Consider the following 13,057-nt stretch of genomic DNA (forward strand, 5'->3'; position numbering starts at 1 on the left):
GGGGAGGGAAAATGAGGGACGACGCACGACGTCACCGAGAGGAGAGAGAGCAAAGTTTCCATCTTGGGGAAAACAAAGGCCGGCATCTCTCGCCGAGGCCCGGGAGAACCGGCGTCGAGAGGACAAACAGTCTGGAAGCAACCGCGGGATCGTCAAACCCCCGCCCCCCCCTCCTCCGATCTCCGCCACCCCCCCTCCTCTTGTCCCTGCCGGTAGGTGGTCTATTCTGCCCGAGAGTACCACAGCACTTCATGGGAATTAAGCCTGGCGGAGAGAGAGAGAGAAAAAAAGGAGCGAGCACCAGGGGCCAGGCTGGAACTGCAGGGGGATGAACAAAAGATCCGCATTCTCCTCCCTGCGCCCTCGAGGCTCCAGCGCCAAAAGCAGGGGCATTCAGCGCTCCCCCCCCGGCGCCCGAGGGGCCGCTATTCAGCACGGGCGCTCGGAGAACGGGGGGGGGGGGGTGTGAGGGGGGTCAGCTGATCAGTTTGGCAACAAGGAGCAGAAAAGAAAGACGGGGCAGATTAGCGCAGAGGAGCCGTGGTCACACTGGGCTAACAAACGGGGTTAGAGGCAAGGCCACTGGTCACAGTGCACGGGCAGGAGGAGGAGGAGGAGGAGGAGGAGGAGGTGGAGGAGGAGGAGGGAAATGTGACCGAACACTTTTTTTTTTAGTAACCGGCCATTTTGACACGGCAGAATCTCTGGCCTGAAAGGAATGGGTCTGCGGTCACACAGTTGAAGGAACCTGGTGGCTAAGCCCCTTTCTCCTGCGCGGAGACATTTCGAGATGACCTTGGAACAACCTTCCGAACGACACAGTGAACGTGGGGTTGCCTTCCAGAGTAGCCTTCTTTCACAGAGCACTGCTAGCAGCCAGTGGCTTTTTTTTTGTACAGTAATTACACTAAACGGGTACAGGCACACACCGGAGAGCAGCCTGCCTCCACCCTGCCAGTGAGAGCCCATCATTAACCTTAAGCTGCGTGCTGAAACGCAGAACTGGGGGGTCGCCGGGAACGAAACGCGGGCACGAGACGAACCGCGCCGAGACGTTCCCCCCAGGCGTCGGAGAGGGCCGTAAGTCTCCGTGTGAGCGGCGCTCTCAGACCGCGTTAGCACTTCAGTCGGTCGGTGCGCGGAAGAGCAGGAGAAAAAAAAAGAAAAAGAAAAGAAAAAAAGCAAAAGACCTCAGCCAGACCTGCAATTTGCAGCTCCCTGTTGCCCTGGAAACAGATGCTTACATTCTTTGCGTTTTCTTCATTCCCCGACCACCCCCCCCCACCCCCACCCCCCGACCCCCCCTCCCTCAACCTGCCACACAGACTCTACTCCAATCTGCTGCAGTCATTAAACACTGTCATAGACCAGAAGAGCCAGCCCCCCCCCCCCCACCCCTGCCCCCTCCCTGAACACACACTTTCCTCAGCCTAAGCCTGTACACACTCACAGAGGTGCGCGGTGTGTCGAGATCAAAAAACCATGACAACTGACTGGCTGAGCCGTGAAATCTGGAGCGGCAGTTGGCTGCTGGAAACAGTCCAACCGCCGGCTCGCCCCTTCCCGCCACACCGCCACACGTTCACACCCTCCCTTCACCCCGGCTCCAGAGCTGTGGGTAACGTGGGTCTCCCTGTGCTGCAGGGGCAGCAACAGCCAGCTGTTCATGCGGGGGAATCCCTGGCCTTCCACCACCCCCCCCCCCCCCTCCACCGTGGTTTTACTCGACAGAACATACGCGTACAATTTGAAAATGTGTATCTGCGCGCTCTCGATCCCTCTCACACACACGCACACACACAGACACACACACACACGCACACAGACAGAGAGACACACACACACACACAGACAGACTCACACACACACACACACACACACACAGACAGACTCACACACACACACAGACTCACACACAGTAATATTATTCCCTTTTCTGGCCATTTTAAGCCAGTATTTCTATTTTTTTTATTCTTCTTCTTCTTTTCTTTTTTTCCGGTGGGCGCCCTCCGCATTCCATTTCAGTGACTCTGCCTCCCTGGCCAGAATAGGAACATTCCTGGGAAGTCGCTGACCGACAATAAGAGCTTGCCGTAGCGGGGTGGGGGTGGGGGCCGGTCTACAGGGAAAGCGCTGCCCCCTCCCACCCCCACCCCCACCCCCAAACAGGAACACCCCCTAGCGGCATAACGCTGCCCCCTGCTGCTGCATGTCTCAGCGTACTCACACCAGAACCCCCCCCAAACAGGAACACCCCCCCCGCCCCAGCACACACATGCAGCACAGTGCCATGCACACAGCCTAGCGTCGCCAGCGTTCAGACTGTACCGCACCACACAAATGCATTTTTCCCTTCCTGGCAGCAGCCGCTTCGCTCCACTGCAACGTGGTTCCATTCCAAGCGTGACAATGCAGAGGTGGCAAGACTGTCAGGCAAAATATGCAACAAAAAAAATACATTAATACATTTTAAAAAATGCACTTTAAAAAAAAAAAAAAAAAAAGGGCAGATATTGAACACTGTGTGGTCAGAGAGAAAATAAACAAAGGAAACGGTGCTGTGCTTGTCAGCCTCTCTTCCGCCCAGCAACAGACCTATGACAGCGCACATGTGATTACGCCACTGCGCCAGAACACCGTCTGAAGAACCTGGAAGGGTCTGAGCATGGGTGTGGCACTACAGTGCAGGGATCATAATTCCATACTCGGTATACTACACCTCAACCAGTATCCACCCTTATTTCAACAAGACATTACGTTCTCTGACAGCTGACAGTGACACAACCTCCAAGGCAATTAGGCAAGAAGAAAAAAATTAAGTGAAGCCTAAGAACAGTGGTGAAGAGAATATGCTGGCATTATTATATTACCCGTTTCGGTACGATACTTATTAAGGGTATGTAATGACGGAGACTGACGCAGGCGGAACTGAATTGGAGACGGTGACATGATGAGTGCAGCGCGCTCTGGCGCGCGCAGCGGCGGCGGTTGGGGCGCGAGGGCGGGGTCAATCCAGCAGCCCTGCAGACGGCCACTGTTCAGCTAATGATGCGGGAAAGATGGAAAGACTCATGTGACATGTGACACACTGTGGAACACACGGCCCTGTAAAAAGCCCCCCCCGTAAGAGCGATCCCACGCACGTAGGGAGCGGTTGTCGGGAAGAGCGATCCAACACACGCAGGGAGCGGTCCTAGTTTAAAACGAGCCACGGTGCTCCTCGATGGGGGGGGGGAGAGGGGGGGGAGGAGGAGGGGAGGACAGTAGACTGAAACGCTGAGGGCCATTCTGGTCGTCATTGATAGAAGAGGGACATAACATAGCCTCACAAGACAAGACGTTCGTTTCCAGATTCACAGGCAGGATTATAAAAGTGTGGACCGGGAACTAACCCGTGCGCAAATCAAGCATTAGCATTTCTTTTATAAACCTGCTATTACCCTTTCAACTGAACATATACTAAAAATAAAATGTGACTAACAAAAACAAAAGGCCACCATCAAACGAACCTAAGTATTTTATGTAACCAAATGTGTCTGCATGTTAAAGAAATTGTGTTAGATAAGCTGCTTCAGTTTCTATGACCTCTGCAGTGTCAACGTTCCCCAACATCTGGCTCGAGTCTCCCGCTCTTCCCCCTGCTCTTCACAATGGCTCCCCTCCCCCACTTGGCAGTCAACTGGCTAACCAGGTCACTTGGAATTTACCCACAATTCCTTCGACTCGGTCAGAAGCAGAGCACTTGAGACGAGCAGCATGGAGAAGGGTGCACATTCGAGCGTTCGAGGCTACCCTGACCTTTGCACTCTCACCTAACCTTAAAAAAAAAAAAAAAAAAAAAAACCTGTCACGCTGCTTTCCCTACCTTCACCTTCACTCATTTCTACAAATAAATAAAGAATCACAAAACAAGGCTGGTATTGGGTTTCAGCTGGTCACACCACCATGTTTAGATAACATGTTGGTGAAAGGAGGGAGGGTATCAAGTATGTCCCACTTAAGACTTGAGATATTTTTATTTTTACTTGTTTTATAGAAAATGTATGAAACTAATCAGTAAAAACATAAATTTTTTGTACCATCTCTAGCACAGCAAAAAATTAATATTCCAAGCAAAGGATTGTAATTGCACCCAACTTGGAATTCTATTTCAGAGATAATTGAAGCCTTCATTTATGTCAGCTCCACAAATAGAACTGAAAAGGATGATATGCAAAACATATGATTTGAATATCAAAAGCAAACATCAACCAACACACAGTGCGCAACATGAGTTCTCACACATTCCTAATGAAATGAACCATTAGCTGAATAAAACGAAATATTGGAATGAATCACGCTTTGAAATTGTATAGGAGTGTGATTATTGCTTACTGGCCGATATTACTGATATGTAGCCTGGATGTATGCAAACGTTGTGGCACCTCTGGTCAAAGCGTATGTAACAATAAATCGCTGTGTAAACAGAAGCTGGCTTCTCTGGAATATAACTCTCCAGAACCAATTGTTTGTTATGATAGCAACCAATAGAAACCATATGCAGCCAATCTAAAAAAAAGAACTTCTTGAGGTTTAAGGCCAAACGCCAATTGAATAATATGATGCAATTGTGATGCTCATATTGAAATGAGTCCAAAGCTTTAAATTTTTAATCGTTTCAACCTTAACACTGTAACATTACCAACCCTGGATATTGTGTAGTTGCTCACGTACTTGTTAATTAGATTTTAAGAAGAGAGCAGGTTTTTTTTTTTTTTTGCCTGTGTAGTCACGGTTCCAATGACGCAATTGTAGCAGATTGTACCGACGACAATGATCGCCATGACAACCAAGCGAAATGCACGAGTAGGGAATCTTCGCTGGGTAGCTTTCACCCACGTGGAGCTATATATCTGAACAAGCCGCCTAGGCTAGGCCAACGGCAATTTGTTTAATTAAAGCGATACCCAGCATTGCGCCTTAACTGTAGGCTATATTAAAGTATATTGAATATATAAATTGGGGCCATAAACGCTTGGTAATCATATATTTTCTTCCATAAGCAATTTATTGAAACGACATCAATTCAGCAACCTTGCAATTCTAGTTGAAAATCTGGTAGAATAAGAAATTCTGCGGCGTTGATTTAAAACTTACAATATGGAAATAAAAACCGATGGATTTTAGAGGTCGGCAAGACTTTCGGCACCATTTAAAAATGAATAAATTTATTTATACAAGACCGCCATCTAGTGGTCAAAACGCATTTCTTGCCCAGCACCCATGAAACGTCAGAAGATAGTACGGTATTGTGAGCCAGATCCAGTTAGATTGAACGGTATAATGGGGTTTATAGACGGAGATATTTCATATCTAGTTAATTTTGGAAGGTGGATCCTGCAGGGCAGCTGCAGGCTCTGGAGAAAAACTCACTACCTGCTGTGAAAAAACAGACGGGACAGAGGAGAGGAGAGGACCACCCCCGAAAAAGGCGCCACTGACTGAGGGGGTGACCCATCATCCCTCGGGTAGCACCCAGGAATTGGGCTCACGCAGGAAGCTCTTGCGCCCCGCCAGAGGCACGCGCCCCTTAGACGCAGTGCTTCAGCAGGGGTCTCCTGGACCGTCCCGTAAACTGCTGCCCCGTTCGCGCACACCTCCGTCCGGGGCACTCAGCAAGGTTCCGTATGGCTTCCCAAATTCTGACTGGGGGGAGAGCAAGGCCGGTCAGCCCGTCCCGCAGCTGATACTCAAACCCGAAGCGCTCCGCGTCCGTATGGTGCTACCGCAGCCGTTTGTGAGCGAGTGACACCATCGCCCTCTAATGATCTGCTGATCCAGCACAGTCTCCGCCCCCCCCCCAGCGCTGCAAAGTCATGTGACCCATGCTGACCAGGTAGGTATTACATGCAGGGCTAATGGCTAACAATCCAGGGCTGAGGGTTTATATGCAGCCTGTATGCAGTTCAAGGCAAATGTTACACTGCGGCTGTTCAAGCAGCCAGCACTGAAGGCCCCACTTCCCTGGTTTTCTGAGAACACCAAGAAATTCACAAAAATGAGAAGGTAATGTCTTTATTGAATGAAGCAAAATAATAGTGGAAAAAAGCAAAATCACCCATTTTGAAAATAAATAAAATTGGATGCTTCGTCCCAAATAGTGTTCCGAATACAGCTTTTGTTTCCCTGTTCATTTTGCTTCTAGAAAGTTCTACTTTTTTTCTGAAAGCACGTAAATTTCTTTTTCCTCACCTTTCTCCTAGTAATGTTAATTTCCTAATCCAATAAACATGACTTTCTTTTTTTTTGGCACCGGAGAGAAAAGTGAAGAGGGAGGTAGTGAGAGAGGGAGGGAGGGAGAGAGAGAGAGGGAGGGATGAGAGAAAGATGAAGGAAAGACGCCATGACCGTTTTTAAAAGAAAAGCAAGTTTTAATGAGCTGAAGAGGACGCTGATGAGCCGGACCGAGGGCAGGTGCTTCTCTGATGCATCTGATTGGCAGGAGTGAGATGGTCAGTTTAAACGCACCCCGTCCCAAAGCAGGACAGCTGAGCGCACGAAAAGCCAGTCAACTCAGTCAGACCCCCAAGTGCGCCGACATTCACTCTAATACACAAACGCCACCTCCAGCGTAAATATGTCTCGTATAGATACAGTGCAGTCGTTCTACAAGTCGATCATTTCCTATTTCTGTACCCTCATTAAAATCTCTGCAGTGCAAGCGGATAAACGCGTCGTTAGCTAAGAACCGCAAAACGAGAATCCACAGATTCAAACGCTTCCTTTTAAAAAAAACCATGAGCCGATTACTAAGAATAAATCAAAAACAATACAAAAAGTGATTCAAATCGATCAGAAAAAAATTAGACCCATTACTGATGAGAGTGGAGACTCTACTCGACTGGAGGGGAGGTGGGGGGGGGCAAGGGCTCGATTTTTCAGGAACTATAAAGTGGGGAGGGGGGGGTGACATTGCGAAGCCTGGACTAGGACCAGGAATAACAGAGACATGAACTGGTATCCCATAATTCCCCACCCCGTGGGCTCCTGGGGTTAACCACCAGAGTGACCGTCTGTGGTCTGAGGCTTCTGATAAATAACAACCACGATTCCCAGCGCCTCACACCAGGAGATACTAACTGCAGACCCCCCCCTCCCCCCCCAAAAAAAACCCTGAAACAAAATCACAAGGCCTGTTCTCAGAGGGATTAACCTGCACAGCTATGAGCTTTGGCTAAAAGGGGCGAAACCATAGAATAACAACCCCTCCGTCAGAGCCACAGGAAGTGGCACCTGTGACTGACGGATGCTGTGAAAGAGCAGGAACAAGTGAAAGTAAAAACGAATGTGGGACACACGGCGCCGGCGATCACGGCATCTGTATTTAGAGAGCAGACATGCTGGGGTTTGATCGTAATCTGCAGCGGAAAGCGCAGTCCTCCTGAGCAAGGGCTGCCAAACAGTGTGAGTATCTGTGAGGGATGTATCTGTGAAGGAGCGGGGGAAAAAAAAAAAGACTGTTGACTGGCTGCTGAAGGTGGCCCCTAAGGTGAGTCTGTGAAGGAGGCGGTTTTCCTCTGAAACTGTGAAGAAGGAGGTTTCTCCCCGAGTGAAGCTGTGAAAGACGCGGTTTCGCTCAGAGTGAAACTGTGAAGGAGGGGGTTTCGCTCGGAGTGAAACTGTGAAAGACGCGGTTTCGCTCAGAGTGAAACTGTGAAAGACGCGGTTTCGCTCGGGGTGAAGATGTGAGTCGGCGCACATGTGCATGGGTGAATATGTAGGAACGGGACGGAGGCGGTTATGCAGTCGCTGGGATGTGGTGGGCTGTTGGGGGGGCAGGACGGGTTGTGGGGGGGGGTTAGATGTGATCCTTGAAGGCGTCCAGGTTGAAGGCAGTGTCCAGGAAGCGCTTCAGCTCCAGCAGGTGAGCCTGCTTGTTTCCGGTGGCTGGAGCAGCAGCCGGTTCCCGCCCCGCGTACCTGAGAACACACACACACACAGACACACACATGCACGCAACACACACACAAACACACACACACACACACACAACACACACGCAGACGTGGAACACACCAAAGGAACCAGAGTAAGAACAAGGCACACACTCAGAAAAGGAATATTATTTACACAGTAACAGGACAAAGCAGAGATGTGAGATTATTAATAATAATGATAATAATGAAACACAGAACTAAGCGGGATGGTGTTGAGCTCAGCAGGAGGTCACAGGAAGTGACGGCACAGGAAGTGACGGCGGGCTGGAGGCCTTACCAGACGGGCTGGGCGCGGTTGATGGTGGTGCGCATGCGCGGCTTGACGTAGTCATAGTAACCCTGGTTCTTGTGCTCCTCCTGGCACCACACCAGGTCCGCCTCCGGGTACTTCTCTGTCTCGGCCTTCACCAGGTCGAAGGGGAACGGAGACAGCTACGGACCGCCAAGGAGAGCACAGTCAGAGAGAGAGAGAGTGTGTGTGTGTGTGTGTGTGTGTGTGAGCGAGTGAGAGTGTGTGTGTGTGTGTGTGTGTGAGCGAATGAGAGTGTCTGTGTGTGTGTGTGTGTGTGTGTGAGCGAGTGAGAGTGTGTGTGTGTGTGTGTGTGTGTGTGTGTATGAGTGTGTGTGTTTGTGTGAGCGAGTGAGAGTGTGGGTGTGTGTGTTCGTGTGAGCGAGTGAGAGTGTGTGTGTGTGTGTGTGTGTGAGCGAATGAGAGTGTCTGTGTGTGTGTGTGTGTGAGCGAGTGAGAGTGTGTGTGTGTGTGTGAGCGAGTGAGAGTGTGGGTGTGTGTGTGTGTGTGTGTGTGTGTGAGCGAGTGAGAGTGTGTGTGTGTGTGTGTGTGAGCGAATGAGAGTGTGTGTGTGCGTGTATGAGTGTGTGTGAGCGAGTGAGAGTGTGTGTGTGTATGCGTGTGTGTGTGTGTGTGTGTACCTGCTCGATGCGAGCAATGGCGACCGTGTCCTCCATGCCCTTGGCCTTGCGCTCGCGGATGAGCTCGTAGTACACCTTCCCCGTGCAGAAGACGATGCGCTTCACCCCCGCGGCATTCTGGGCCGCCGGGCCCTGCTCCGGGATCATGCGCTGGAAGTGAGTGCCTGGAGGAACAGGACAGATTACAGCTACACCCACATCTCCACAGCTACACCCACACAGCTACAACTACACCTACACAGCTACAACTACACCCACACAGCTACAACTACACCTACACCCACATCTCCACAGCTACACCCACACAGCTACAACTACACCTACACAGCCACAACTACACCTACACCACATCTACAGAGCACACACACTACAACTAACTACACACACACTACACTACACTACACTACACCACAAGCATACAGCTGCACCCACACAGCTACAACTACACCTACACAGCTACACCTACACACAGCTACAACTACACCTACACCCAGCTACACCCACACAGCTACAACTACACCTACACCCACATCTACAGAGCTACACCCACACAGCTACACCTATACCTACACCCAGCTACACCTACATGCAGCTACACTGCACAGCACACACACACACCCACATGGATGCCCCGCCCTCTCACCTGCCAACATGTCATCAAAATTGGACTTGGCTTCGGGGTGACGCAGCAGTGACTTGGGGGTGAAGACGATGAGCTGGAGAGAGAGGCGAGAGACAGACAGACGGACGCTCAGACACGGCCGACAGGGGGTGCTGTGGGGTCGGGGGGGGGGGGGGGGGGCCCCAAACTCGAGCGGCTCACACTCACCGGCTTCCTGAAGGGCTGCAGGATCTGCCTCCGCAGCACGTGGAAGTAGTTGGCGGGATTGGAGCAGTTGACCACGATCCAGTTGCAGTCATAGAGCTGACGCACCGCAAAGTCTTCCGTGATGTTCTGAAGGGAGGGAACAGGGATCAACCCCCAAAGGCGTGAGTTCACAAATACGCGAGTAGAATGCTCTTCACTGATCAGTCACAGCGAGCGCCGTGATAGGGCGGCGCAGGGGAAGGGGTGGGACCTACGGGCAACACGTCCGGGTCGTCGTTGCACATCTGCAGGAACCTCTCGGGGCGAGCAGAAGAGTGTTCTGGGCCCTGTGGGGGGGGGGGGGGCGAAGAAGGGGCAGAGTTCAGCTTTCTGACACAAGCAATGATTAGTGATGAGCACATCAATATAGTGAACCCTGCATACACACACATGATCCTCAGACAGAACCGTTGAAACGTTAGAGGTCGGTAGAGGCCGTTAGAGGCCGGTAGAGGCAGGTATAGGTCGGTAGAGACAGGTAGAGGCCGTTAGAGGCCGGTAGAGGTCGGTAAAGGTCGGTAGAGGCCGGTAGAGGCCGTTAGAGGTCGTTAGAGGCCGTTAGAGGCCGTTAGAGGCCTTTAGAGGTCGGTAGAGGTCGGTAGAGGCCGGTAGAGGCCGTTAGGGGTCGGTAGAGGCCGTTAGGGGTCGGTAGAGGCCGGTAGAGGTCGGTAGAGGTCGGTAGAGGCCGTTAGGGGTCGGTAGAGGCCGGTAGAGGTCGGTAGAGGTCGGTAGAGGCCGGTAGAGGCCGGTAGAGGCCTTTAGAGGCAGGTATAGGTCGATAGAGGTCGGTAGAGGTCGGTAGAGGCCGTTAGAGGTCGGTAAAGCCCGTTAGAGGCCGGTAGAGGCCGTTAGAGGCAGGTAGAGGCTGTTAGAGGCGTTAGGGGTCGGTAGAGGCCGTTAGGGGTCGGTAGAGGCCGGTAGAGGTCGGTAGAGGTCGATAGAGGCCGGTAGAGGCCGGTAGAGGCCGTTAGAGGCAGGTACAGGTCGGTAGAGCCCAATAGAGGCCGGTAGAGGCCGTTAGAGGCCGTTAAAGGTCGGTAGAGGCCGTTAGAGGTCAGTAGAGGCCGGTAGAGGTCGGTAGAGGCCGTTAGAGGCCTTTAGAGGTCGGTAGAGGCCGTTAGAGGTCAGTAGAGGCCGGTAGAGGTCGGTAGAGGCCTTTAGAGGTCGGTAGAGGCCGGTAGAGGCTCACCATGCCCTCCATGCCGTGGGGCAGCAGCAGCACGATGCCGTTTTGGCGGACCCATTTGGCCTGGCCGGGGCAGATGAACTGGTCGATGATGCACTGCGCCGTGTTGTGGAAGTCGCCGAACTGGGCCTCCCACAGAACCAGCGCGTTGGGGCTGGCCATGGCGAACCCCAGCTCGAACCCTGCACCGCGCCGGGACAGACGGAGGGGAGCAGGAATGAGCGAGGGAGGCGAGGGGAAGGGGAAAATGGACGAGCGGACAGAAAGGAGGGAGGTACCCACCCAGCACGCCGTACTCGGACAGACTGCTGTTGGACACGGTGTAGGGCGCCTGGTTCGGCGAGACGTGGTTCATGGGGATGCAGATCCGCTTGTCAACATTCTGGTCATGAAGAACGTGGTGACGATGGCTGCAGAGAGAGAGAGAGAGGGGAGGAGAGGGAGAGAGAGTGAGAGAGAGAAAGAAAAGAGACGTGAAAGACATGAAAATAGCTTCAAACCCGCTCATTACTGAAGTTGCTATGACGAGTGGGAGGAAGTTAATAAGACAGTGTTGGAGAGAATGGAACAGTCAGTACAGAAAAGAGAGGAACTCACTAATGAGCCGCATAATACGGAAATAATTAATAAACCGGGATGACAGAAGACAAGTCAGGAACGCACACAGAACTGTCCTGAATTAAGGTCCTCACAAAGACAATGAGGCCGGAAGGAAACTCACACACACACACACACACACACTCTCACACACTCACACACACACACACACACACACACACACACCTCTCACACACTCACACACACACACACACACACACACACACACACTCTCACACACACACACACACTGGGGACGGTACCTGAAGGTGCCCCTCTCCACGTCCTGGCCGCTGAGCCGTACGTGGATGCCCTCCTTCAGCAGGGAGCCGAAGGCCATGTACTCCCCCAGCGCCCAGTCCACCGTGCGGTTCCTCACCATCTCAGCCCGGCCCTTCAGGATGCGGCTCAGACCTGTTACACACACGCACGCACACACACACACACACACGCATACACACGTACACACACACACACACACGTATACACACGTACACGCATACACATGTACACACATACACACGTACACACACACACACACACACTACACACAACACTCACAAAGCTACATACAAGATACTCTCACACACACACATGCACGACACCAACACTCCACACCACACACAAACACACACATCTCCACACGACACACACACACACACACAAACACCCACCACCCACACACGGTACGAGGCCTTCCACCCCGTACAACACCCCCACAGAGAAGCAGTACCGGCCGTCACGTCCACCACCACCATTCAATCGTAACGTACAGACCACACCACACAAGCATACCACGTAACACACACACACATACACGTACGCAACATGTCCTCGCAACAACACAACAACATCAGTTTCAAGTGTCGGAATATCTCAACAGGGGTTAACAAATGGGCGTGTGTGCATTTGTCGTGAGCATGTGTGTGGTGTGTGTGTGTGTGTGCTGCGTGTGTGTGTGGTGGTGTGTGTGTGTGGTGCGTGCGTGCGTGTGTGTTTGTGCGTGTGTGTGTGTGCGTGTGTGTGTGTGCGTGTGTGTGTGTATGAGCACCTCCATGGATGGTGAAGTCCTCCACAGGCACAGACGAGGCCACCTGGCCGATCTGGCCGAGCTCCTCCTCTGATAGGCCGGTGGAGGGGCAGCTCATGCTCTTGGGCTGACCGTCCAGGGTGAAGAAACCTGGGACACACACAGACAGACGGACGGACGGACGGACAGTGAGACACTCTCAGTCAGTAGGCCGCAGCAGGACAGGACAGTCAGCCCCTCTGGGCAGGCAGCGCTCACCAGGCCAGGGCGAGTCCAGCCAGTGCTTGATGTGCAGGATCTTCTCGTCCTTCGAGCGCGCGTGCGCCTCCTCGCAGATCTTGTCATATTTGGCGATCTCCTCCTGCAGAGGGGAGACAGTGGGGAGTGACTGGTGTGCTGGAGCAGGCTGAAGTCTTTACCATTACATCCACAGGGCAGAGTAAACCTGCACTACATCACATAAAATACGC

At 52.3% G+C, this 13,057-nt stretch overlaps 1 protein-coding gene across 4 annotated transcripts in view; it reads right to left on the minus strand.

Annotated features, from left to right (window-relative positions):
• Positions 1–6,038: 6,038 nt before the first annotated feature.
• Positions 6,039–13,057, minus strand: part of LOC135264654 (2-oxoglutarate dehydrogenase complex component E1) — a 34,898-nt gene continuing 27,879 nt past the window's right edge. For all 4 annotated transcript variants that reach the window (XM_064353420.1, XM_064353419.1, XM_064353423.1 and 1 more), the window contains 11 exons: positions 12,846–12,948; positions 12,609–12,737; positions 11,821–11,971; positions 11,243–11,370; positions 10,964–11,142; positions 9,990–10,061; positions 9,736–9,861; positions 9,550–9,622; positions 8,907–9,070; positions 8,254–8,408; positions 6,039–7,958 (listed from right to left, as the gene is read on the minus strand). In XM_064353420.1, the coding sequence (XP_064209490.1) occupies positions 7,838–7,958; positions 8,254–8,408; positions 8,907–9,070; positions 9,550–9,622; positions 9,736–9,861; positions 9,990–10,061; positions 10,964–11,142; positions 11,243–11,370; positions 11,821–11,971; positions 12,609–12,737; positions 12,846–12,948 (1,401 nt within the window). In that variant the 3' untranslated portion in view covers positions 6,039–7,837. The remainder of the gene's footprint in view (positions 7,959–8,253; positions 8,409–8,906; positions 9,071–9,549; positions 9,623–9,735; positions 9,862–9,989; positions 10,062–10,963; positions 11,143–11,242; positions 11,371–11,820; positions 11,972–12,608; positions 12,738–12,845; positions 12,949–13,057) is intronic.

The sequence above is a fragment of the Anguilla rostrata genome, chromosome 10 (genome assembly GCF_018555375.3).
Source record: "Anguilla rostrata isolate EN2019 chromosome 10, ASM1855537v3, whole genome shotgun sequence".
In the NCBI taxonomy this organism is placed as follows: Eukaryota; Metazoa; Chordata; class Actinopteri; order Anguilliformes; family Anguillidae; genus Anguilla; species Anguilla rostrata.